General features: G+C 42.9%; 1 protein-coding gene across 1 annotated transcript in view; it reads left to right on the top strand.

The window, feature by feature from the left end:
* LOC106609189 (solute carrier organic anion transporter family member 1C1) overlaps positions 1–26,960 on the top strand; it is a 79,181-nt gene that overhangs the window by 28,128 nt on the left and 24,093 nt on the right. Inside the window, exons 3-9 of the mRNA XM_082977662.1 lie at positions 7,002–7,143; positions 13,490–13,622; positions 14,251–14,348; positions 14,747–14,896; positions 25,514–25,612; positions 26,322–26,570; positions 26,793–26,957. Coding sequence (XP_082833788.1) covers positions 7,002–7,143; positions 13,490–13,622; positions 14,251–14,348; positions 14,747–14,896; positions 25,514–25,612; positions 26,322–26,570; positions 26,793–26,957 — 1,036 coding nt within the window. The remainder of the gene's footprint in view (positions 1–7,001; positions 7,144–13,489; positions 13,623–14,250; positions 14,349–14,746; positions 14,897–25,513; positions 25,613–26,321; positions 26,571–26,792; positions 26,958–26,960) is intronic.

The raw sequence follows: 26,960 nt of genomic DNA, 5'->3' as shown, positions 1-26,960 counted from the left end.
TTCAGACGGGCACGGAGGGCAAGGGAAATCTTTCTCGGTGGGTAGACCACATGGGTTGCGTCTGGGTCAAGATGAATGGTACATTCTCATGGGAATAATCCTATTCCTGTAAAAACATCAGCAAACTCCTCCAGTACATTTTCTGTCTCTACTGGTGCTGTCACTGATAAAACTAGCTTGATGAGGTCCATGTCTAAACATGCTTTAAGACCTAGCACTGCAGGTGCTCTAGTGTCAACAACGTAAAAGTCCAACATCGTGTCACTTTCCTTGTATTTGCATTTGAAAGTGCATGTGCCTTTTACTGGGAGCTGTTCACCACCATAACCAGTAAGTCTGCACATCCAAATATAATTCGGTCCCTGACCATCTCATCCTTGTTTGCATAATCACAGTCTTTCACAAGCAGGCGCAGCTCAGTCACAAACGGTTCAAAAGACTCACTAGCTCCATGTACTTTCTCATGGAATTTGTACCTAGCGAAAATCGTATTGGTCTTCGGCACAACATATGCTTCAAAACGATCGTAGTATGTTTTCAGTAGCTTTGATTCAGCCTCGGTAAGTGTCCATGTGTTGTAAATATCTCTCCCTTTTTCACCGATCCAGAGGAGCAGGTAGCTGCACTTTTCCTCTTCTCCTCTTTCCTTCAGAGGAACCGTGAACATTAGCTACACATGCTGTTTGTACTTACGGCATGCATCGGGTAAGTTTGTAGACTCCCAGTCCATTCGAGGTGAAGGAACTCCAGCAAAATCCATCTTTTAAGACCTTTTACTCTGACACCATGTCTTGTTTAGCACGCTTTGTACAAAATAATAAAATGCAGTACTACAGGATATTTTTTAACGTAGCTCTTTATTAGCTAGCTACAACTGGCATGTTCACTTATCTCCAACCATGATCAACTGACCATGACCTAACCATCTGGGTGGTCTTAACCAATCATAGCACAGTATGATACGGCGGTAAAATGCATCCAACTATAATTCAGTATGGCGCCACCTGGTGGCAACATTCACTTTCATTCTCCATGCCAAAACTCCTAATTTTCTCACTCCTACCAATGACGCATGGGTGTCAGTCATTACTATGGCAATTCAAGATGGCGCTACCCATACCTCTAATAGACATTGTTCAAGATCAAAATACTAAAAACAGAGATGTTTCTATGATACAAGCACATGTTTAGTATTAGTGGATTAAATAGATCTCTTTGCTCAGCTTCACTTCTTAAAGTGTTTCCATTCCCTTGCAGAAGGCAGGGTTGGGGAGGGCCTTCTAGTCATCCCGGAAGGGAGAGTAACAATGGTCAAGCATGTGCTGCCTCAGGAGATGCAGTTTCCAGTTTGCACGAAGTTCAGTGTAGTTCCTTGAGAGCCAGCACTGTGTAGGCTTGGAGGGGAATATACAAGGCAGTGAATATAACCCCAAAAAATTATCTTGGGAGCTAATGTGGTCGGAATTTGATGATGAGGTATTCCAGATTGGGTATTCCTGTATGTTACCACAATCACACCATGTTGTTAATCATGAGACATACTCCTCCACCTCTGTGTTTCCCGGAAAGTTCCTTCTTCCTGTCCGCACGATGAATGGAGAACCCCGCTGACTGTATCGACGGGGACAATATATCCGGAGAGAGCCAATGTAGTGTTCCATATCCCAAGGATATTAGTTCAGTTCTACACTCTCAGATGATGGATTTCTGTTGTTTTCTCCTGAAGCACTCTGGAAAGTATGTCCGTCAATCCAATACCTGCCAACGAATGTTGTTGCCATAGTGAAACATGAAAAGTGACTGACATTGCTCTCTCAACAGAGCACATTGGGAACAAGTCAGATGGGTCTTTATGGATCTCTTTCTCTGGATCTCTTTAAATTCCTTTGATTAAAAACTGCCATTTTGATAGGCAAGCTGAGGGAATGGGCCTGGGGAAATGTTGGAGCCACTCAAATTCATAGACACAGTGGATGCAAAGGATGACAGTCCATAGCCGTGCACGAAATCTGTCTTGCCAATTACTATTGCTTACTAAAACTGTGTACTACATACTACATACAATTTAGAACATACTGTTTAGTAAAAATGTATTCAGTAGGCAACAAATACTAACATATTAGACTCATATTAGTGCTGGGGACAATAAAAGGCTACTCTAAAATGTGCAGTTTTGTCACACAACAGAATGAGACAGATGTCTCAAGTTTTGAGGGTGAGTGCAATTGGCATGGTGACTGCAGAAATGTCCAGCAGAGCTTTGGCCAGAGAATTGAATGTTCATTCCTCTACCATAAGTCACCTCCAATGTAATTTTTGAGAATTTAGCAGTATGTCCAACCGGCCTCACAACCACAGACCACGTGTATGGCGTTGTGTGGGCGAGCGGTTTTCTAATGTCAATGTTGTGAACAGAGTGCGCCATGGTGGCGGTGTGGGGTTATGGTATGGGTAGGCGTAAGCTATGGATCAAGTCCGAGTCACGAGTCCCTATGGCTGAAGTCTGAGTCCTCGTGATCGAGTCCTGGTCCAAGTGTTCAAGTCTGAGCCACTGGGTCCACATTAACTCAAAATAAGGTTATTTACCCAGTCAGATATAGCGTAGTGGACAGAAAAATATAGCAGTGGTATTATGGGTCATGTCCTTTGAACGTTAGCCTAAGGGCTAGAATCAAGCCATTTTCTCTCAGGAAAAGAGGGAGACTACGTTGGCTACAGAACCTGTATATGAAATGCAGTGTGAAGGTGGGAGGGTTGAGCAATACTACAAATTCAAAGAGCCTACTTTTCTATAGCCTACTCAAGGGAGAGAAAAACATAGCTATACTGTTGTTTAACTATTAAACTCAATGCTGCTATTGTTTTTTATTTCGTAAAGCAGTGTGTGTTTCTTAATCAGGCAAAGGGTAGCTAAATAGAAGGCTGGTGGTGACTGGTTAGCTAAAGTGAAGCAAGAGAGTCACCTGCGCATTATGTATAAATGGAGCCGGAGCGGAGCCTGTCTGCTTTTCTGCCCACACTCATCGCTTTCTCCCCAGCAGCTCACCAGCTGATGTAGGCTGTGTTTGCTGGGTGTGACACATCCTTCCCACTGCTAAACAGAACTGAGCATCTGTGCTGCTAATATTAATCGTGATTATTATTGAAAAGCTCTCAATCTCTCCAAAAACTATTGTCCAGTCCACACTTAGTAGTCAGATGTTAGTCACAGAGATCATTTTGTCTCGTTTTAGTAAACTGAAATGAAAAATCATTTTAATGTACTTCTAGTTTTTCTGGCTCTATTTAGTGAGTTCTAGTCTTGTCAACTGGCACTGAAAAATAGGTGTTTGATGAATATTTTAGTCACTATTTTAGTTGACGAAATTAACACTGAGTCTTCAACCTATTTTGAAGCCCCATCCCTCAGCTTTATAGCAAACCAATTGGCAGCCAGGGCTAGCAATTTGTTGTTTTTTGAATCAAGGAGTGGGCCTTTTAATCAACTAAAAACATCCTTTCCCCTGACACAAAGGATTTGCATCCACCTCAGAGATCAGAGAGTAGCAGCTTGTTATTCTTCAGGATTAAAGCTACATGAGACAATGGTGTCTAAGCCTCTGAAAATAAGACTGTTTGTTAAAGTATGTTCAAAGTTGAAAAAGGTCAGTTTCTCAGAATTGTTGTTAGCCCTCCGGTGTGGCTCACGGTTCTATGGTGAAGCAAGAAGCAAGTTGACCCTACCCCGGTCAACTGCCCGGCACCCTCCACAGCAACCCGCCAATGCCCCCACCATTTCTCCTTCACCCAAATCCAGATAGCTGATGTTCTGAAAGACCTGCAAAATCAGGACCCATACAAATCAGCCTGGCTAGACAATCTGGACCCTCTCTTTCTAAAATGTGTTTCTATGGGTGTGCCACAGGGTTCAATTCTCTGTATACATCAATGATGTTGCTCTTGTGCTGGTGATTTTCTGATCCACCTCTACGCAGATGACACCGTTCTGTATACTTCTGGCCCCTCTTTGGACACTGTGTTAACTAACCTCCAGACGAGCTTCAATGCCATACAACTCTCCTTCCGTGGCCTCCAGCTGCTCTTAAACGCAAGTAAAACTAAATGCATGCTATTCAATCGATCACTGCCCGCACCTGCTCGCCCGTCCAGCATCACTACTCTGGACGGCTCTGACTTAGAATACGTGGACAACTACAAATACCTGGGTGTCTGGTTAGACTGTAAACTCTCCTTCCAGACTCACATTAAGCATCTCCAATCCAAAATTAAATCTAGAATCGGCTTCCTATATCGCAACAAAGCATCCTTCACTCATGCTGCCAAACATACCCTCGTAAAACTGACCATCCTACCGATCCTCGACTTCGGTGAGGTCATCTATAAAATAGCCTCCAACACTCTACTCAACAAACTGGATGCACTCTATCACAGTGCCATCCATTTTGTCACCAAAGCCCCATACACTACCCACCATTGCGACCTGTACGCTCTCGTTGGTTGGCCCTCGCTTCATACTCATCGCCAAACTCACTGGCTACAGGTTATCTACAAGTCTCTGCTAGGTAAAGCCCCGCCTTATCTCAGCTCACTGGTCACCATAGCAGCACCCACTCGTAGCACGCGCTCCAGCAGGTATATCTCACTGGTCACCCCCAAAGCCAATTCCTCCTTTGGTCGTCTTTCCTTCCAGTTCTCTGCTGCCAATGACTGGAACGAACTGCAAAAATCTCTGAAGCTGGAGACTCATATCTCCCTCACTAGCTTTAAGCACCAGCTGTCAGAGCAGCTCACAGATCACTGCACCTGTACATAGCCCATCTGTAAACAGCCCATCTATCTACCTACCTCATCCCCATACTGTATTTATTTATTTATTTGTCTTGCTCCTTTGCACTCCAGTATCTCCACTTGCACATTCATCTTCTGCACATCTACCATTCCAGTGTTTAATTGCTATATTGTAATTACTTCGCCACCATGGCCTATTTATTGCCTTAACTTACCCCATTTGCACTCACTGTATAAAGACTTTTTGTTTTCTTTTGTTCAACTTTATTATTGACTGTATGTTTTGTTTATTCCATGTGTTACTCTGTGTTGTTGTATGTGTTGAATTGCTGTGCTTTATCTTGGCCAGGTCGCAGTTGCAAATGAGAACTTGTTCTCAACTAGCCTACCTGGTTAAATAACGGTGACATTTTTTTTTGTGTTTTTTTTAATGGTGTTTGTTTGAACTGTAATGCTATGATAAATAAATATCACAATATTCTACTCGTTAGCATATTGTCGTACTGTTTCAACTGGTATTGGTAGACTATTTAACAGGAAAGTATGTGACTCGAATGAGTACTTTCTGGTACACAATGGGCCTCAGGATATCGTCACGGTATTTTTGTGCATTCAAATTGCCATTGATAAAATGCAATTTTGACCATTGTCCATAACTTATGCCTGCCCATACCATAACTCCACCGCCACCATGGGGCACTCTGTTCACAATATTGACAGCAGAAAAAACACTCCCCCACACGACGCCATACACATGGTCTGTGGTTGTGAGGCCGGTTGGACATTCTGCCAATTTCTCTAAAACGACGTTGGTAGAGAAATGAACATTCAATTCTCTGGCAACAGCTCTGGTGGACATTCCTGCAGTCAGCATGCCGATTGCACGCTCACTCAAAACTTGAGACATCTCTGACATTGTGTTGTGTGACAAAGCTGCACATTTTAGTGGCCTTTTATTGTCCCCAGCACAAGGTGCACCTGTGTAATTATGTTTAATCAGCTTCTTGATATGCCACACCTGTCAGGTGGATGGATTATTTTGGCAAAGGAGAAATGCTCACTAACAAGGATGTAAACAGATTTGTGCACAGAATTTGAGAAAAATAAGCTTTTTGTGCGTATGGACAATTTCTAAGATATTTTATTTCAGCTCATATTACAATGGACCAACACTTTACATGTTGCGTTTATATTTTTGTACCATGTAGTTTCCCGGGCTAGTCTTTGATGTGGAAAAGCCCATGGGAATGTGGATGTACCGCTGTGAGAAGACAAACCTACTCATTGTGAGAGATGAGGTGTTGCTAGTCGTGAGTGGCGCAGAGTGCGAAGACTGATGCAATGGATGCTAGAGCTCATCTTTCCTAGCCTAGTCCCCAATCTGTTTGTGCTATCTTGCCTACACCTTGGAACTAATTGTGACGCCAAATATGTTTGGCACGACAGTTCCATAAGGAGAACAGAAACAGACTGAGACCCACACTGGGTTCTTCACTCTTTTTGGTTCCAGGTAAAAGCCTTTTGGGTTCTAGGTAGATCCATTTTGGGTTCCATAAAGAACCCTTGTTGGTTCCAGTTAGAACCCTTTTGGGTTCCAGTTAGAACCCTTTTGGGTTCCAGGAAAAAAAGTTTTGGGGTCCATGTAGGTTATCATATGGGGACAGCCAAAGATCCTTTTTAGGTTCTATATAGCACCTTTTTTTTTCTAAGACTGAAGGCCAATCCATAAAGTATAAGTTCCTTCTCCTAGTCAAAACCAATCCTTTTTTTCATCAGTTGCTAGGGTTGAGTCACCGTTCTCTCACATAAGGACCCATCTTAAGTCTGACGTAGACTCTTAATCCTCTCTTTGTCCCGGTCTTCCTCAATACCCTGCAGTTACAGATACGCTCTGCCTTCCCTATCATCCTCCATCCCCCCTTTTCCTTCCCCTCTTCTATCCTCCTCTCCTCTGTGCTTCTATGATGTAGGCCTAGTTGAATATTAAATAGGAAATGTGATAGCAGGAGCTAAAATAGGCAAATGAGCCAATGAAAAGTAGAGCTATGGTGTACATCAGAGCAAAACAAGGGTAACTCGCCCTCTCTCTGACAATGAAAATCTGGATACAATCCGAGTACAATCCGATATGTATTAATTATTAATAACCAATATCTCTTTCCCCATCCCCTTTCTTTTATCTCTCACTTTCTTCCTCCCCTCATGCTCTTCAGATGTTCCTTGTGGCCCTATCGTTTGCCTACTTTGCCAAGGCCTTGTCTGGTAGCTACATGAAGAGCACAATAACCCAGCTGGAGAGGCGCTTTGACATCCCCAGTTACCTAACAGGCGTCATCGACGGGAGCTTTGAGATAGGTAAGTAAGTGTCTGCATCACAGGTCCCCATCCCCCTGTCCTCATCTCGTCCTCATCCCCAGGGCTATTTTGGGCTTCCGTTCTATCCATGTTGTTGTGAAAGAGAAGAGATGTGAATGAATGGGTCACCAAGGCCTTCTAGGAAGTCATCAGGGCCTAATGTATCAAAGGTGTGTGTGCACAAAAAAACTCTAAACCTTGTGTGCACCAGATTTCCCACAAAGGTTGGTATTTATCCATTTTGAAATTGCGGAAAAGTGTGCATATCTCCAAGTACAGCTCAGACCATTTGTATGCACAACTTCTAGTGGTTGATCAGTTGCATTGCAAGCAAATATTGTTCTTATGGGGTAAATGGTGTTTGATGCACGGGAATAATAAAAACATTATAATGTGGGCCTAATGATAAAACAGATGCATTTGCTGTTGGTAAGAAGATTGCATAGCAGCATGTAGCTTAATATAATTATTTTACTTTTATTATATAAGCATAAATCATAATCATATTGCAGGGCGTCTCTCCTTTTCTGACATGACTGGTTTATTCCTGCTACAGAACAAATATTAGGCTACCATTTATCTATCGTTCATTCAATAGCGCACCATGCTCAAAAGTATATAGACCGGTAGCCTACTTAAAATATTTGATATTATGGGTAGGCTACAGTAATGCTGTGGGGTAAGAGGGCGACATCATAAGCCTATTCAATCTCAGAGCCTATTCTAAGGCAAGAGATCTAAACACAATCATGTACTGATAAACAAGATTTTGAACAATTTGTCTTTTGATTAGAAGTGTTGGCTGAAGCATTTACTTTTAAATTGTTTGAGTAGCCAATCAATCTTGCAGAATGTGCGGCCAGTGTTTGGCACTCGCTATAGGCGGCATGCTTTTTTTGTTTGAAAGTCACTGAAACACATTCTGCCCACACCTCTACAGAAATCTGATCAAACTTACCATTGTGCCTTCTTTGAGAAACTGTCAAATCAAAGTTTATTGGTTGCGTACACAGATTTGCAGATGTTATCGCATGTGCAGTGAAATGCTTATGTTTCTAGCCTCCCAAAAATGAGAAATTAAGAAATATCAGATGAGCAATATGTACTACATTTTTTTTACCATGCTGCCCTATACTCAGCTCAGAAACAAAAACAATAAGAACAGCTTGTGGCTTCCATCAATGTAATTGTCTGCATAATTTCCAATCCCCCATATATTTTTGGGGTAATGTATATAAAATATATATATTTTTTAAATACAATACCAGTCAAAAGATTGGACACACCTACTCATTCCAGGGTTTTTCTTTCTTTTTACTATTTAGAATAATAGTGAAGACATCAAAACTATGAAATAACACATATGGAATCATGTAGTAACCAAAAAAGTGTTGAACAAATACAAATATATTTTCGATTTTTCAAAGTAAAGTTAATTTTTGGAATTTCTTTCCTTAGTGCGTTTGAGCCAAAGTTGTTTTGTGACAAGGTAGGGGTGGTATACAGAAGATAGCCCTATTTGGTAAAAGACCAAGTCCATATTATGGCAAGAACAGATCAAATAAGGAAAGAGAAACGACAATCCATCATTACTTTAAGACATGAAGGTCAGTCAATCCAGAAAATGTCAGTCGCAAAAACCATCAAGCGGCTATGATGAAACTGGCTCTCATGAGGACCACCACCGGAAAGGAAGACCCAGAGTTACCTCTGCTGCAGAAGATAAGTTCATTAGAGTTACCAGTTACCAATTGCAGCCCAAATAAATGCTTCACAGAGTTCAAGTAACATTCACATCTCAACATCAACTGTTCAAAGGAGACTGTGTGAATCAGGCCTTCATGGTTGAATTGCTGCAAAGAAACCACTACTAAAGGACACCAATAAGAAGAAGAGACTTGATTTGGCCAAGGAACATAAGCAATGGACATTAGACTGGTGGAAATCTGTCCTTTGGTTTGATGAGTCCAAATTTGAGATTGTTGGTTCCAACCGCCGTGTCTTTCTGAGATGCAGAGAAGGTGAACAGATGATCTCCGCATGTGTGGTTCCCACCGTGAAGCATGGAGGAGGAGGTGTGATGGTGTGGGGGTGCTTTGCTGCATGACACTGTCAGTGATTTATTTAGAATTCAAGGCACACTTAATCAGCATGTCTACCACAGCATTCTGCAGCGATACGCCATCCCATCTGGTTTGCGCTTAGTGGGACTATCATTTGTTTTTCGACAGGACAATGACCCAACATACCTCCAGGCTGTGTAAGGGCTATTTGACCAAGAAGGAGAGTGATGGAGTGCTGCATCAGATGACCTGGCCTCCACAATCACCTGACCTCAACCCAATTGAGAAGGTTTGGGATGAGTTGGACCGCAGAGTCAACTAAAGCTTACTGCAATTTTTTTTGTTGTTGTTGTTACAAGCCGTGTTTCGTTAAAGCCTATTTATTTTTGTTACAAGCCGTGTTTCGTTAAAGCCTGTGTAAAGTTCATTTGTTTCAATGTACTGGTAGGCACCTGTGGCTTATAGACATGTTGTAACATCTTGACCTGTTAAAACTATAGAGACGTTTCCCTTTTGTGAAACCGTTAGCAACAAACAAAGCAGTTTTTCTAGTCCACACAGTATTCTAATTGGATGAAGGAAAAATCAACACATTCACAGTCAGAGATCATCAGTTCAGGTGTTTTCAGCACAATAGCTCTCAGCACAATCAAAACAGTTATTTTCCTTAAGCAGTATTTTAAACTAACGAAGGGGCACAATGACAATTCAACTATCTGGCATTTCCAAGTGCTAGGTTTGCCTTAGTCAGAGAACAGTTATTTCTGGAGTTCAGAAGTTTAGGCATTCTACAGCAGGTTTATGAAGTGGTACTTCCCAAATCCAGCACCCTTGGAGAATAGCCTACTCACTCCTCTTAATAATGAGAGCGGATGGAGGTCCTTAAGGAATGGACGTCATCCCTCCATCCTTGAAAAACAACAATTGGTTCCATCATGAAATGGCTGCTTTTCTTTTACCTCATTAAAGTTTTTATTGTCCACCACTCTCCTCCACTACCCCAATTTTCTATCTCTCTCTCTCTCTCTCTCTCTCTCGGTCTTTCTTTCACTCTGTTTCCCTCTCTCAACTTCCCCCACTTTTTCTCACTCACTCACTCACTCACTCACTCACTCACTCACTCACTCACTCACTCACTCACTCACTCACTCACTCACTCACTCACTCACTCACTCACTCACTCACTCACTCACTCACTCACTCACTCACTCACTCACTCACCCACCCCTCTCTCTCTCGCTCTACCCCAACCCCCCTCCTTCCTCTCTCTATCCAGGTCACGGCACAGTCATTCAATTGGCCCTTGGTCATTCGATTTGTAGAGTTCTTCTTTTCTTATGATTCAATTTGTAAGCATTACCAACAGAGTGAATGTGGAAATGGATTCCAAGTGGTCACCAAATAAGTAAAAGGAGGGCTGTGATTGGTTACATTGCCTACTTTGCCAATTTCTCTTTATTAAATGGGCCATAACTTTAAAACTAGCAGAGATCCAACTCTGGAACTGTCACGAAATTCGTTGTGGTGTTGCAGGGAAGACCAAAATGCAGCGGGTATATGGATACTCATTCTTTTAATGAAAAATGTGAAGCATCCACAGAACAAAAAAACAAAACAATAAACAGTACTCACGACTCACAACAGTGTAGCAGGCTCAATAACGCAGTGCTCACAAACACCCCGGAATACTTAAATCAAATGCCCCTTCAACAAACACACCACCCCGAACCACATAAAACGAATACCCTCTGCCACGTCCTGACCAAACTACAATGACAATTAACCCTTATACTGGCCAGGATGTGACAGTACCCCCCCCCCCCCCCCCCCCCCCCCTAAAGGTGCTAACCCCGGAAGCACCTTAAGAAAAACAAAAACCCCAAACAACAACAAAAATCCCCCTAAACTAAAGGGAGGGAAGGGAGAGTGGCTGCCGTCACCGACGGCACTTGTGCTACACCCCCCCTCCCCAACCCACCTATGCAGGTTGTGGTTCAGGCTCCGGCCTATTGTCCTCCAGAGTGCCGACCGACCCGATCAGCCTCGGACCGTAGGCAGACTCCCCCTGCTCCGGTTCATGGGCAGACCTCCACCTCTCCACCCTGTATGCAGACTCAGCAATTAAACAGTTAATCTCTTTAAGTTCTGAATTGTCAGACTTACTCAGTTCAAGGTTGCTGCTAGACTCCCTTGGGTTTTGGTCATCGGCAGACTCTGGGCAGATGGGCCACTCTGGCTGATCCTGGCCGCTGGGGCAGTCTGGCAGCTCCGGGCAGTCTGGCCACTCTGGCAGCTCCGGGCAGTCTGGCCACTCTGGCAGCTGCGGGCAGTCTGGCCACTCTGGCAGCTCCGGGCAGTCTGGCCACTCTGGCAGCTCCGGGCAGTCTGGCCACTCTGGCAGCTCCGGGCAGTCTGGCCACCCTGGCAGCTGCGGGCAGTTTGGCCACCCTGGCATCTCTGGCGACTCCTGACTGACGGGGCTGGACTGACGCACTAGAAGCCTTGTGCGTGGGGCTGGTACTGGACGTGCCAGCCTGGAGACACGCACCTTCGGGCTAGTGCGGGGAGCTGGCCTGGGGCTCCATTCTTGCCCCGCAAAACTGCCCTTGTGCCCCCCCCAAAAAAAATTATTGGGGCTGCCTCTCGAGTTTCCTAAACTCCTCCATAGCCCTGGAAACGCTCAACCTTATTTCTGTCCATGTCCATCCTTCCTCCTCGTTCCTCTGCTGCTTGGTCCAAGTTTGGTGGGGAATTCTGTCACGAAATTCGTCGTGGTGTTGCAGGGAAGACCAAAATGCAGCGGGTATATGGATACTCATTCTTTTAATGAAAAATGTGAAGCATCCACAGAACAAAAAAACAAAACAATAAACAGTACTCACGACTCACAACAGTGTAGCAGGCTCAATAACGCAGTGCTCACAAACACCCCGGAATACTTAAATCAAATGCCCCTTCAACAAACACACCACCCCGAACCACATAAAACGAATACCCTCTGCCACGTCCTGACCAAACTACAATGACAATTAACCCTTATACTGGCCAGGACGTGACAGGAACTTTGATATGCCCGTAGAGTACAGACCCCTTGACTTTTTCCGCATTTTGTTACATTACAGCCTTATTCTAAAATTGATTAAATAAAAAAAAGATTAGTCAGGATCGAGGCAAAGATGAACTGAGCAAAGTACAGAGAGATCCTTGATGAAAACCTGTTCCAGAGTGCTCAGGACCTCAGACTGGGGCGAAGGTTCACAACGACCCTAAGCACACAGCCAAGACAATGCAGGAGTGGCTTCTGGACAAGTCTCTGAATGTCCTTGAGTGGCCCAGCCAGAGCCCGGACCTGAACCTGATTGAACATCTCTGGAGAGACCTGAAAATAGCTGTGCAGCAATGCTCCCCATTCAACCTGACAGAGCTTGAGAGGATATGCAGAGAAGAATGGGAGAAACTCCCAAATACAGGTGTGCCAAGCTTGTAGTGTCATACCCAAGAAGAATCAATGCTGAAATCGCTGCCAAAGCTGTGTTAACAAAATACTGAGTAAAAACAGTTTTTGCTTTGTCATCATGGGGTATTGTGTGTAGTTTGATGAGGAAAAATACAATTTAATACATTTTAGAATAAGGCTGTAACCTAACAAAATGTGGTAAAAGTCATTGGATCTGAATTCTTCCCAAATGCACTGTATATTATTTTCAACAATATATTGGAACATTTGCAGAATACATTTTTGTATATTCATGTTTATTTTTCTATATTAATATGTTATTGTAGAAAATGTGTTATTGAAATCAGAATACTACTCATATTACAGAGCAAGCGGTAAAGCTTCACATGACACCAATTTTTGCTTTGTAACATCTACAGATGAGACATTATGCAGTCTTGGCTAAAATATCAGCAATATACCAACTTTGATTAATTATTTCAAAATTATGCTTTTTGATACAAATGTCAAATATATGTCAACAAAGTCCTTTTTTTTGTCTGGGTTTCATGATGAATCACTCTATAGTGGGAATTAGGAAACCAACGGTGCCACTATGTTGAAACTCACCATGGCAACACACATCAATGAGAGGAATTAGGCATTGTGATTGATCCATTCAGGAATGGAATCGAAATAGAGTTGTAAACAGAAAAACTCTTAAGTGAAAATGCATTTTACTTTTCCAACTTGTGAATTGAATCTCGATTCATCAGATTTGTCAATTTGAGAATTGAAATGGCAACTAAGAACAGACAAATTCTGTCTCTGTCTGTCCCCCTACCAGGTAACCTGTTGGTGATAGCATTCGTGAGCTACTTTGGTGCAAAGCTGCATCGGCCCAAGATCATAGCAATGGGCTGTGTACTGATGGCAGTGGGAACATTCATCATCGCTCTGCCACACTTCCTCATCGGACGGTGAGGTTTTACTGACTTTTAATTTGAAGGAGGATTAACTTACAATGCTTGGGTTTCCAGCTTCCTTTTCAAATCAAATTTAGCAGATGTTATTGCGGGTGTAGCGAGTTGCTTTTGAATTTTGCACATATCTGAATACTGAATTATGCACATATCTTATATATTGTGTACCATCGTTTGTGAGATGAAGCATTGTAGTGTGTTATCATGTGTTCTCATTAGCTTGGCTTGGTCATGAAAGTTTGATCAGTCCGAATGTTTTATCTCTCCCACAAGATGGGAACATATGGAATCTTAAAGAATATATGCTGCACTGTATGGAGTCTCTTTATTGAATGCCAAGAGAAGTTTTACTATATGCATTTCTACAGCTGTGGGATGTTTTTCTGAAAAACATTTCAGACGTCAATTGTTTGTATTTTACAGGTGAAGCCAGGAAAGCTTCTTCCTATCATTAAGTATTGCGTGTCACATGATGCGCTTGAATGTATAAAACGGTGTCTCCTAAATGTTTCATTGCATATCCAAAGCACTCATGTTCTGCTTTGTCTCTGTCCTCTCTAACTGTATAACGTGGTGCTTTCTCCCCTCCCTTCGCTAAACAGTCGCATTGGTGTTTTGTACGCAGCTATAAGTTCGAAACGTCAATCCGATCGTCAGTGAATTCAACCAATAACCTCTCTCCATGTCCAGCGCGCCTGTTGTCACCCTCCGCGCAAGCTTCGGGTGACCCGCTTTCTGAGGCACCAAGCACAGGGACAGGTGTGTCACCTACACACATACACACACACACACACACACACACACACACACACACACACACACACACACACACACACACACAAGTTCATGTGCATACATGCATTCAACCACGCAAACACAAACCAACACACACACACATGTACTCATGGACACACGCATACACACGCTCACTCACACTTGCTCACACACACTTGCTCACACACATGTGCACATGCACGCACTCACGCACGCACACACACACACACACACACACACACACACACACACACACACACACACACACACACACACACACACACACACACACACACACACACACACACACACAGTGCTGTATCTATTCTCTCTCTCCCCCTTCCCAGTAGGTTGTGAAGGAGAGTCCAACCTCTCCATGTGGATCTATGTGTTCCTTGGGAACGTCTTACGAGGGATCGGGGAGACGCCAGTGCAGCCCCTTGGGATCTCGTACATAGATGATTTCGCCAGGGAGGAAAATGCTGCATTTTACATTGGTAATAGACCAATTAGAAATGTAAACACATTTTAGATAATGTCACTGTGCATGATTTGAAGTACAATATGTTAAGTAGATCTGACGGTCTGAATAAACTGCTTTTCAATCTGATTCATACACTAAGGGCCCGATTCAATCAGATCCGCTTTAGCCAACATCCGGATAGCTGATGTTTAATACGGTGTGGGAGGTGGAACTGCATTAGAGCTGTCAAATCCACAAGTGGCTCCCAGCTTAACACGTAAAGCAGGCATTGCCATTGGCTGCACAGGGTCGCTCTGTCACGCCTGCTCCCGCTCCCCCTTCGAGCGCCAGACTACCCGTCATTATAGCACCTGTTACCGTCATTACGCGCAGCTGCAATCATTGGACCTGGACTCCCTCACTTTGTTGATTGCCCCTGCATATACAGTTGAAGTCGGAAGTTTACATACTTAGGCTGGAGTCATTAAAACTCATTTTTCAACCACTCCACAAGTTTCTTGTTAACAAACTATAGTTTTGGCAATCTACTTTGTGCATGACACAAGTCATTTTTCCAACAATTGTTTACAGACAGATGTTAGACAGTGGGTCAGAAGTTTACATACACTAAGTTGACTGTGCCTTTTAAACAGCTTGGAAAATCCCAGAAAAGGATGTCATGGCTTTAGAAGCTTCTGATAGGCTAATTGACATAATTTGAGTCAATTGGAGGTGTACCTGTTGATGTATTTCAAGGCCTACCTTTAAACTCAGTGCCTCTTTGCTTGACTACATTGGAAAAATAATTTTTGACCTCCACAAGTCTGGTTTATCCTTTTGAGCAATTTCCAAACGCCTGAAGGTACCACGTTCATCTGTACAAACTTCATGGGACCACGCAGCCGTCATACTGCTCAGGAAGGAGACGCGTTCTGTCTCCTAGAGATTAACGTACTTTGGTGTGAAAAGTGCAAATCAATCCCAGAACAACAGCAAAGTACCTTGTGAAGATGCTGGAGGAAACAGGTACAAATGTATTTATATCCACAGTAAAACGAGTCCTGTATCGACATAACCTGAAAGGCCGCTCAGCAAGGATGAAGCCACTGTTCCAAAACCGCCATAAAAAAAGCCAGACTACGGTTTGCAACTGCACATGGGGACAAATATCGTACTTTTTGGAGAAATGTCCTCTGGTCTGATGAAACAAAAATAGAATTGTTTGGCCATAATGACCATTGTTATGTTTGGAGGAAAAAGTGGGAGGCTTGCAAGCCAAAGAACACCATCCCAACCGTGAAGCACGGGGGTGGCAGCATCATGTTGTGAGGGTGCTTTGCTGCAGGAGGGCCTGGTGCGCTTCACAAAATAAATGGCATCATGAGGAGGGGAAATTATGTGGATATATTGAAGCAACATCTCAAGACATCAGTCAGGAAGTTAATGCTTGGCCGCCAATGGGTCTTCCAAATGCACATGTCTGGTGGGATAAGTGTGTGTCAGAGCTGTGTGTAAGTTGACTATGCAAACAATTTGGGATTTTCAACACATTAATGTTTCTTATTAAAAGAAGAAGTGATGCAGTCAGTCTCTCCTCAACTCTTAGCCTAGAGAGACTGGCATGCATAGTATTAATATTAGTCCTCTAATTACAGTTAAGAGTAAAACGTGCCGCTCTGTTCTGGGCCAGCTGCAGCTTAACTAGGTTTTTCCTTGCAGCACTGGACCACACGACTGGACAATAATCAATATTAGACAAAACTAGAGCCTGCAGATCTTGCTTTTTGGAGTGTTGTGTCAATAAAGCAGAGCCTCTCTTTATTACGGCTAGACCTCTCCACATCTTTGCAACCATTGAATCTATATGTTTTGACCATGACAGTTTACATTTTAAGGTAACGCGAAGTAATTCAGTCTCCACAACTTGTTCAACAGCCACACCATTCATTACCAGATTCAGCTGAGATCTAGCACTTAAGGAATGATTTGTACCAAATACAATGCTCTTAGTTTTAGATGTTCAGGACCAGTTTATTACTGGCCACCCATTCCAAAACAGACTGCAACTCTTTGTTAAGGGTTTTAGTGACTTCATTAGCTGTGGTTGCTGATGCATATATGGTTGAATCATCAGCATACATTGACACACATGCATTATTTAATGCCAGTGGCAGGTCATTGGTAAAAATAGAAAAGATTAGAGGGCCTAGAGAGCTGCTCTCTCTGCGGTACACCACACTTTACATGTTTGACATTAGAGACGCTTCCATTAAAGAGTTCTATTAGATAGATAGCTCTGAATCCACGATATGGCAGAGGTTGAAAAGTCATAGCACTTAATTTAGGGCTAGGCGTCACGCTAGCGCGAAATTCAAATTAATAATCATAAAAATGATGGATATTAAACATTTAGGTATATATAAGTGTCTTATATCGGTTGAAAGCTTAAATTTGTGTTAATCTAACTGCACTGTCCGATTTACAGTAGCTATTACAGCGAAAACATGCCATGCGATTGTTTGAGGACGGCGCACCTCATCAAAATATTTTTCCACCGGCACAGGTTTCATAAATTCACAAATATGATTAAATATTCACTTACTTTTTGAAAATCTTCCTCTGATTTGTCATCCAAAGCGTCCCATGTAGTGTCATTTTGTTAGATAAAATCCTTCTTTATATCCCAAACAGTCTGTTCAGTTGGCGCCACCGATTTGAGTAATCCACTCGTTCAACATGCAGAGAAAGGAATCCTAAAATATACCCCTAAACTTTGTTTCAACAAGTCAAAATATGTTTCTATATACTCCTCAGATACCCTAAAATGTAATCAAACTATAATATTTCTTACGGAAAGAAGTATGTTCAATAGGAAACTGATTTTAGCAGGTGCGTCCTGTCTTCATGGCGCATGCAAACACGAATTTCCAAGACTGTGTCCCTGTACTAAAACTGATATTTCCTATTCGTTTTTGAAGTTACAAGCCTGAAACCTTGAACATAGACTGCTAACACCCTGTGGATGCCATAGGAATTGCATCCAGGGAGCTAATTTTCAGTATGACCTTATACTTGCCATCCTAAGAGGATGGTCTCTCCCCCATAAAATTCTGGATGGTTTTTCTTTGGATTTTCTCCTACTGTGTTATATTCTCCTACGTTATTTTAACATTTCTACAAACTAACTTCAAAGTGTTTCCTTTCCAATGGTACCAATTATATGCATATCCTGGCTTCAGGGTCTGAGCAACAGGCAGTTTACTTTGGGCACGTCATTCAGGTGGAAATTGAGAAAAAAGAGGCCTAGCCCTAGGAAGTTACGTTTTTTTCAACAACAGGTTATGGTCAATAATATCAAAGGCTGCACTGAAATCTAACAGTATAGCTCCCACAATCTTCTTATTATCAATTTATTTCAACCAATCATCAGTCATTTGTGTCAGTGCAGTACATGTTGAGTGCCCTTCTCTATAAGCATGCTGAAAGTCTGTTGTTAATTTTTTACAGAGAAATAGCATTGTATTTGGCGAAACACCATTTTTTTCCAACAGTTAGCGAAGAGCTGGCAGCAAGCTTATAGGTCTGCTGTTAGAACCAGTAAAGGCCACTTTACCACGCTTGGGTAGCGGAATAACTTTGGCTTACAAAGACTTTCCTCTAGGCTCAGATTAAAAATATGACTGATAGGAGTGGCTATAGTCAGCTACCATCCTCAGGAGCTTTCCATCTAAGTTGTCAATGTCAGGAGATTTGTCATTATTGATCGTTAATAATCTTTCCACCTCTCCCATACTAACATTACAAAATTCAAACTTGCATTGCTTTTCTTTCATTATTAGTTTTTTTATACATTAATATAATTTCTCACTGTTTGTCGTGGGCATTTCCTGCCTAAGTTTGCCCATTTTGCCAATGAAATAATTATTAAAATAATTGGCAACATCAAATGGTTTTGTGAGGAATAAGCCATCTGATTCGATGAAAGATGGAGTTGAATTTGTCTTTCTGCCCATACCGTAACTTCCGGACTATTGAGCGCACCTGAATATAAGCCGCACCCACTGAATTTAAAATGTTTTTTTTTTTTTTTTTACATAAATAAGCCGCACATGTCTATAAGCCGCAGGTGCCTACCGGTACATTGAAACAAATGAACTTTACGCAGGCTTTAACGAAACACGGCTTGTAACAAAAATAAATAGGCTTTAACGAAACACGGCTTGTAACAAAAATAAATAGGCTTTAATGAAACACGGCTTGTAACAAAAATAAATAGGCTTTAACGAAACACGGCTTGTAACAAAAAATAAAAAATTTGCAGTAAGCTTTAGTTGTCTTTTTGCACTGAGTCAATTCCTCACGCTGCTGTTTCCAACGTCTTATCATCGACTCATTAAGACCAAGCTCCCGTGCAGCAGCTCTATTTCCTTTTCCAACAGCCAGATCAATCGCCTTCAACTTGAAAGCTGCATCATATGCATTTCTCCGTGTCTTTGCCATGATGAGGGTGACAAAATGACTACCGTAATCAGAATGATGGGAAGTTTGAGAGTGCTCGATTTAATCTAAACAGTAAAAAAAAAAGTTGTTTGACCTTAACTCGTTCGGCAATTTCATTGGTCTAATGAAAGCTTCATGCCGCCCAAAAACTGAGCACATCACAGAATGTGTTTTTTTTTAGAAAAAAATTTGAAAGCGGGAAAAATCCATATATTAGCCGCGTCATTGTTTAAGCCGCGATGTTCAAAGCGTGGGAAAAAAAGTTGCGGCTTATAGTCCGGAAATTACGGTAATTTCATTCAAAGTACTCCAAAGTTGTTTTTCCATCATTCTTTATATCATTGATCTTGGCTTCATAATACAGTTTCTTCTTCTTTTTGTTGAGTTTAGTCACATAGTTTCTCAATTTGCAGTAAGTAAGTCAGTCAGATATACAGCCAGACTTATTAGCCACTCCTTTTGCCCCATCTCTTTCAACCATAGTTTTTCAATTCCTCATCAATCCATGGAGCCTTAACTGTTCTAACAGTCAGTTTCTTAACAGGTGCATGTGTATCAATAATTGGAAGAAGCAATTTCATAAATTTATCAAGTGCAGCCCCTGATGCTCCTCATTATAATCACATCAGACCAACAAGTATTTTTAACATCATCCACATACAGTAAGAGTCACAGGAAAATCTTTTGTATGATCTCTTATACACTATTTTAGGCCTAGCTGTTGGCTTTCCTGGATATAGCCACTATATTGTGATCACTGCATCCAATGGGTACGGATATAGCTTTAGAACAAAGTTCTACAGCATTAGTAAAAATGTGATCGATACTTGTGGATGATCTTGTTCCTGTAGTGTTTAGAAACACCCTGGTAGGTTGATTAATAACCTGAACCAGATTACAGGCACTGGTTACAGTAAGAAGCTTCCTCTTGAGCGGACAGCTTGATGAAAACCAGTCAATATCAGGTCCCCAAGAAAGTAGACCTCTCTGTTTACTTCACATACACTATCAAGCGTTTCACACATATTATTTAGATACTGACTGCTTGCACTTGGTGGCCTATAGCAACACCCCAGAAGAAAAGGCTTTAGATGTGCCAAGTGAACCTGCAACCACAACACTTCAATAACACTTGACATAAGATCTTTTCTAAGCATTACAGGGATATGGCTCTGAATATATAGAGCAACTCCTCCCCCATAAGCATTTCTGTCTCTTCTATAAATGTTATATCCTTGTATTGCTACTGATGTATCATCAAATGAATTATCTAAGTGAGTCTCAGAAATGGCTTATATATGAATGTTATCTGATGTTATTGATTTCATGAACCTTATTTCTAAGGCTACTTATATTAATATGGGCTATTTTCAGCCCTTTCCTGTGTAGCTTATCAGAGATAGACATAATACTGAAAAAAATATATACATTCAGCAGTCCATTAATCAATCGGTGTGTGTGCTGCGGGGTTAAGGCTACGAACCCATAGGCTTGGCTCTCTCATCCCTTCCAGTCTTCTGGGAGGGAGGGTGGACAATGAGCCTGTCGTAGCGGATGTACGCAATGTCCCCACATGCTCTGGCAGCTTTCATGGCTGGGTTCAGTTCTTTCCTCTTCTGGCGCACAGCTTCAGGATAGTCCTCGTCGAGGAAGATATACGTTCCTCTTAAGTTCTTGGCTCTTTCCAGAACAGCTACCTTGTCCTTGAACCTCAGGAACTTGACCAGTATCGGCCTGGGCCTATCACCTGGGCCGGTGGTGGGTTTTCCAGTCCTGTGGGTGCGCTCCACCTCAATCTTCCTGTGGTCCAATTTCAATTTCTCAGAGATAATTTCCCTCACTTTGTCCTCAGACTTCATCCAGGTCTCATGTTGAGATTCTGCAATTCCGTCCACAACCATGTTGTTTCGCCTTGATTGTCCCTCGAGATAGTCTGATTTATCTGTCATTGTTATCATGGATTCACACACAGAACTGATTACCTCTCTCAATGACTTACAGATTGCTGTCATCTTGCCGTTCTCCTGTTTCATCTCGTCGAGCTCACCCTGGGAGAACCGCAAACTGTTCTTTAGGTCCTGGACCTCTCTGGTCAGGTCGTCCATTCTTTTATTAGTAGAATCCACAAGTATTTGGACAAAGACTTGAAACTATTTTCTTGTTGTTGTAAGAACTGCATATACAGTGAGGGGAAAAAAGTATTTGATCCCCAGCTGATTTTGTACGTTTGCCCACTGACAAAGAAATTATCAGTCTATAATTTTAATGGTAGGTTTATTTGAACAGTGAGAGACAGAATAACAACAAACAAATCCAGAAAAACGCATGTCAAAAATGTTATAAAATTATTTGCATTTTAATTAGGGAAATAAGTATTTGACCCCTCTACAAAACATGACTTGGTGGCAAAATCCTTGTTGGCAATCACAGAGGTCAGACGTTTCTTGTAGTTGGCCACCAGGTTTGCACACATCTCAGGAGGGATTTTGTCCCACCCCTCTTTGCAGATCTTCCCAAAGTCATTAAGGTTTCGAGACTAACGTTTGGCAACTCAAACCTTCAGCTCCCTCCACAGATTTTCTATGGGATTAAGGTCTGGAGACTGCCTAGGCCACTCCAGGACCTTAATGTGCTTCTTCTTGAGCCACTCCTTTGTTGCCTTGGCCGTGTGTTTTGGGTCATTGTCATGCTGGAATACCCATCCACGACCCATTTTCAATACCCTGGCTGAGGGAAGAAAGAGGTTCTCACCCACGATTTGACGGTACATGGCCCCGTCCATCGTCTCTTTGATGCAGTGAAGTTGTCCTGTCCCCTTAGCAGAAAAACACCCCCAAGCATAATGTTTCCACCTCCATGTTTGACGGTGGGGATGGTGTTCTTGGGGTCATAGGCAGCATTCCTCCTCCTCCAAACACGGCGAGTTGAGTTGATGCCAAAGAGCTCCATTTTGGTCTCATCTGACCACAGCACTTTCACCCAGTTGTCCTCTGAATCATTCAGATGTTCATTGGCAAACTTCAGACGGGCATGTATATGTGCTTTCTTGAGCAGGGGGACCTTGCGGGCGCCGCAGGATTTCAGTCCTTCACGGCGTAGTGTGTTACCAATTGTTTTCTTGGTGACTGTGGTCCCAGCTGCCTTGAGATCATTGACAAGATCCTCCGTGTAGTTCTGGGCTGATTCCTCACCGTTCTCATGATCATTGCAACTCCATGAGGTGAGATCTTGCATGGAGCCCCAGGCCGAGGGAGATTGACAGTTATTTTGTGTTTCTTCCATTTGAGAATAATCGCACCAACTGTTGTCACCTTCTCACCAAGCTGCTTGGCGATGGTCTTGTAGCCCATTCCAGCCAAGTGTACGTCTACAATCTTGTCCCTGACATCCTTGGATAGCTCTTTGGTCTTGGCCATGGTGGAGAGTTTGGAATCTGATTGATTGATTGCTTCTGTGGACAGGTGTCTTTTATACAGGTAACAAACTGAGATTAGGAGCACTCCCTTTAAGAGTGTGCTCCTAATCTCAGCTCGTTACCTGTATAAAAGAAGCCTGGGAGCCAGAAATCTTTCTGATTGAGAGGGGGTCAAATATACTGCTCAAAAAAATAAAGGGAACACTTAAACAACACATCCTAGATCTGAATGAAAGAAATAATCTTATTAAATACTTTTTTCTTTACATAGTTGAATGTGCTGACAACAAAATCACACAAAAACAATCAATGGAAATCCAATTTATCAACCCATGGAGGTCTGGATTTGGAGTCACACTCAAAATTAAAGTGGAAAACCACACTACAGGCTGATCCAACTTTGATGTAATGTCCTTAAAACAAGTCAAAATGAGGCTCAGTAGTGTGTGTGGCCTCCACGTGCCTGTATGACCTCCCTACAACGCCTGGGCATGCTCCTGATGAGTTGGCGGATGGTCTCCTGAGGGATCTCCTCCCAGACCTGGACTAAAGCATCCGCCAACTCCTGGACAGTCTGTGGTGCAACGTGGCGTTGGTGGATGGAGCGAGACATGATGTCCCAGATGTGCTCAATTGGATTCAGGTCTGGGGAACGGGCGGGCCAGTCCATAGCATCAATGCCTTCCTCTTGCAGGAACTGCTGACACACCCCAGCCACATGAGGTCTAGCATTGTCTTGCATTAGGAGGAACCCAGGGACAACCGCACCAGCATATGGTCTCACAAAGGGTCTGAGGATCTCATCTCAGTACCTAATGGCAGTCAGGCTACCTCTGGCGAGCACATGGAGGAATGCCACCCCACCCAAAGAAATGCCACCCCACACCATGACTGACCCACCGCCAAACCGGTCATGCTGGAGGATGTTGCAGGCAGCAGAACGTTCTCCACGGCGTCTCCAGACTCTGTCACGTCTGTCACGTGCTCAGTGTGAACCTGCTTTCATCTGTGAAGACCACAGGGCGCCAGTGGCGAATTTGCCAATCTTGATGTTCTCTGGCAAATGCCAAACGTCCTGCACGGTGTTGGGCTGTAAGCACAACCCCCACCTGTGGACATCGGGCCCTCATACCACCCTCATGGAGTCTGTTTCTGACCGCTTGAGCAGACACATGCACATTTGTGGCCTGCTGGAGGTCATTTTGCAGGGCACTGGCAGTGCTCCTCCTGCTCCTCCTTGCACAAAGGCGGAGGTAGCGGTCCTGCTGCTGGGTTGTTGCCCTCCTACGACCTCCTCCACGTCTCCTGATGTACTGGCCTGTCTCCTGGTAGCGCCTCCATGTTCTGGACACTACGCTGACAGACACAGCAAACCTTCTTGCCACAGCTCGCATTGATGTGCCATCCTGGATGAGCTGCACTACCTGAGCCACTTGTGTGGGTTGTAGACTCCGTCTCATGCTACCACTAGAGTGAAAGCACCGCCAGCATTCAAAAGTGACCAAAACATCAGCCAGGAAGCATAGGAACTGAGAAGTGGTCTGTAGTCCCCACCAGCAGAACCACTCCTTTATTGGGGGTGTCTTGCTAATTGCCTATAATTTCCACCTGTTGTCTATTCCATTTGCACAACAGCATGTGAAATGTATTGTCAATCAGTGTTGCTTCCTAAGTGGACAGTTTGATTTCACAGAAGTGTGATTGACTTGGAGTTACATTGTGTTGTTTAAGTGTTCCCTTTATTTTTTTGAGCAGTGTACTTATTTCCCTTATTAAAATGCAAATCAATTTATAACATTTTTGACATGTGTTTTTCTGGATTTTTTTGTTGTTATTCTGTCTCTCACTGTTGAAATAAACCTACCATTAAAATTATAGACTGATCATTTCTTTGTCAGTGGGCAAACGTACAAAATCAGCATGGGATCAAATACTTTTTTCCCTCACTGTAGGTCTCTTTTTGTTTGTTTAAAAGATCCTTCATGTGTGATAGAGAGACACCACTGGCACTGTCCTCAACGGTACTTGCGCCGGCTTTGGTCTTTGTCATAGTAGCTAGCAACCATGACAGTCTATATTACAACACAGGACCTTCCGTTACAACGCTCCATATGTCTGCTCCTCTGTGTTGTTCCCTGTAGTAGCCTTGTTTGTTGTGTCGTGTTCATGTCCAGATGCTGTTCTTGTTCCGTTGCATGTCAGTCTATATTAAATGGTTCACTCCTTGTACCTGCTTCTCATTTCCTGCGTTGGGCGCTACACGCTTGCATTAACAGAAATGGCATGCAGCCATTTTTCGAACACTGGAATGTGATCTCGATTAGGATAATACTTTTTTTTTCATTTATTTAGTTTAATGATTTTTCAATTTGAGCGTAGTTATTTCTATATAGCCTACACTTTCTCGTTCTGAACTTCTAACGCAAGTGGAGTGGGTGTGGCTTTGACAATGAGCGCAAGAGCAGCTGCTCACTGATTTGATGGCTCTAACCACATCGCCAAAACATCCGCTATGCGGGTGTCTGCTATCGCTGGTTAACGCGGGATCTGATTGAATCTACCTCGTTGTGATAACATGAATGGACGAACGGTCCATATAAACAGAAGCATCTCTTTGACCTTTTAAAAATCACACAACAACTGTCTTATTGTTGACTTATGGAACTGTCTCTGGTTAGTATAATAAATCAATTGCTGTGTGTGTTCGTGCATGCATGTGCGTCTTTCATATTTCAGGCTGCGTTCAGACCATAGCAGTCATTGGTCCTGTGTTTGGCTATTTACTGGGATCCCTGTGTGCCAAAATATATGTGGACATTGGATTTGTCAACATGGGTGAGTAACCGGTATCTACAAAGTATTCTGTCTAGGCCACCTACACACTTTTGGACTAGTGAGTTCTCCAGTTTAGACAGAGACAGGGCATTCGCCTCTGTTCTGTTACTACTGGACTAACAAACAGGGCTCTGAGTTAAGTTCATTGTCGTTCCTAGAGTGCACTCACTGACTGTGTTCAATAAGTGTTATGTATGCTCATGCTTCTGGATTCTAGGTTATCGGACTAAATGAACTAGTGTGCTCCAGAACACTGCTCAGTGACGTCAGCTACCTAATTTGATTAACCAATTTGAAGCAGGAGAGATGGTTAAGATATGCACAAAAAGCAGCTGTGCTGTGCTTGTTTTTCTCTCCAGTAAGTCTTGTTGCTAGGAACGTTGCTAGTGTACTCAGTTATTCTCATAATGTATTTTGTCCCCAACAGTCACAGCTCTCTCTCTCTCTCTCTGTGCTTGTCCTCCCTGTATAGAGAGTATCACCATAGCCTTATCTTGTTATATGTATGTACTGACATGTATGTGTAACTGATAGATGTACACACACACACTACATGTTAATGTTTTTAAATGTATGTAAATTGTAAAGTCTTTTGTCTGTAATGTATTTTTCGTTATATATCGGACCCCAGTAAGACTAGCTGTTGCCCTTGGCGTCAGCTAATGGGGATCCTAATAAATCAAATTCTGTGTCTCCCCTCGCTGTATAGAGAGTATCACCATAAGCCCTGGTGATGCTCGCTGGGTGGGTGCCTGGTGGTTAGGTTACCTTATAGCTGGGGTAATCACCCTGCTTTCAGCCATCCCCTTCTGGTTCCTGCCCCGTTCCCTGCCCATCCCGTCAGACCGAGGCCCAGCCCAGTGCACCCCGGAGCGGACTAGCTTCATCAAAGACTCCCCTCTCCTGGAGCATAAGTACCAAGCCGACGAGCCAGCTGGCTTTCTGGAGATGGCCAAAGGTATTTTGTTGAATGGGGATGAAGTTAAAACATTTTCTGGTTTAGATTGTGATTGGAGTTTAAAAATGCTTTTTCAAAGTCTATTCAGGTAAAATGGTATATTAAATTCAGGTTGCTTTGGATGAAATGACCATAGTATGTAAAAAGGTAGACAAAAATGCCCATGACAACTGATGATGTCGTTGACGACTGATGATGTTTTGTTGATGGTTTTTAATCTAGATTTCATACCAACGTTGAAAACCCTCCTGGGGAACCCAGTGTACTTCATCTACCTGTGTGTGACCATCATTCAGCTGAACTCTCTAATCGGCATGGTAACCTACAAGCCCAAGTACATAGAGCAGCATTACGGACAGTCAGCATCAAAAGCCAATTTCCTGATGGGTA

This window comes from Salmo salar, chromosome 07 (genome assembly GCF_965601325.2).
Source record: "Salmo salar chromosome 07, fSalSal1, whole genome shotgun sequence".
Classification (NCBI taxonomy): Eukaryota; Metazoa; Chordata; class Actinopteri; order Salmoniformes; family Salmonidae; genus Salmo; species Salmo salar.
Note: the sequence above shows the minus strand (reverse complement) of the source record. Positions and strands in the feature narration are given on the sequence as shown.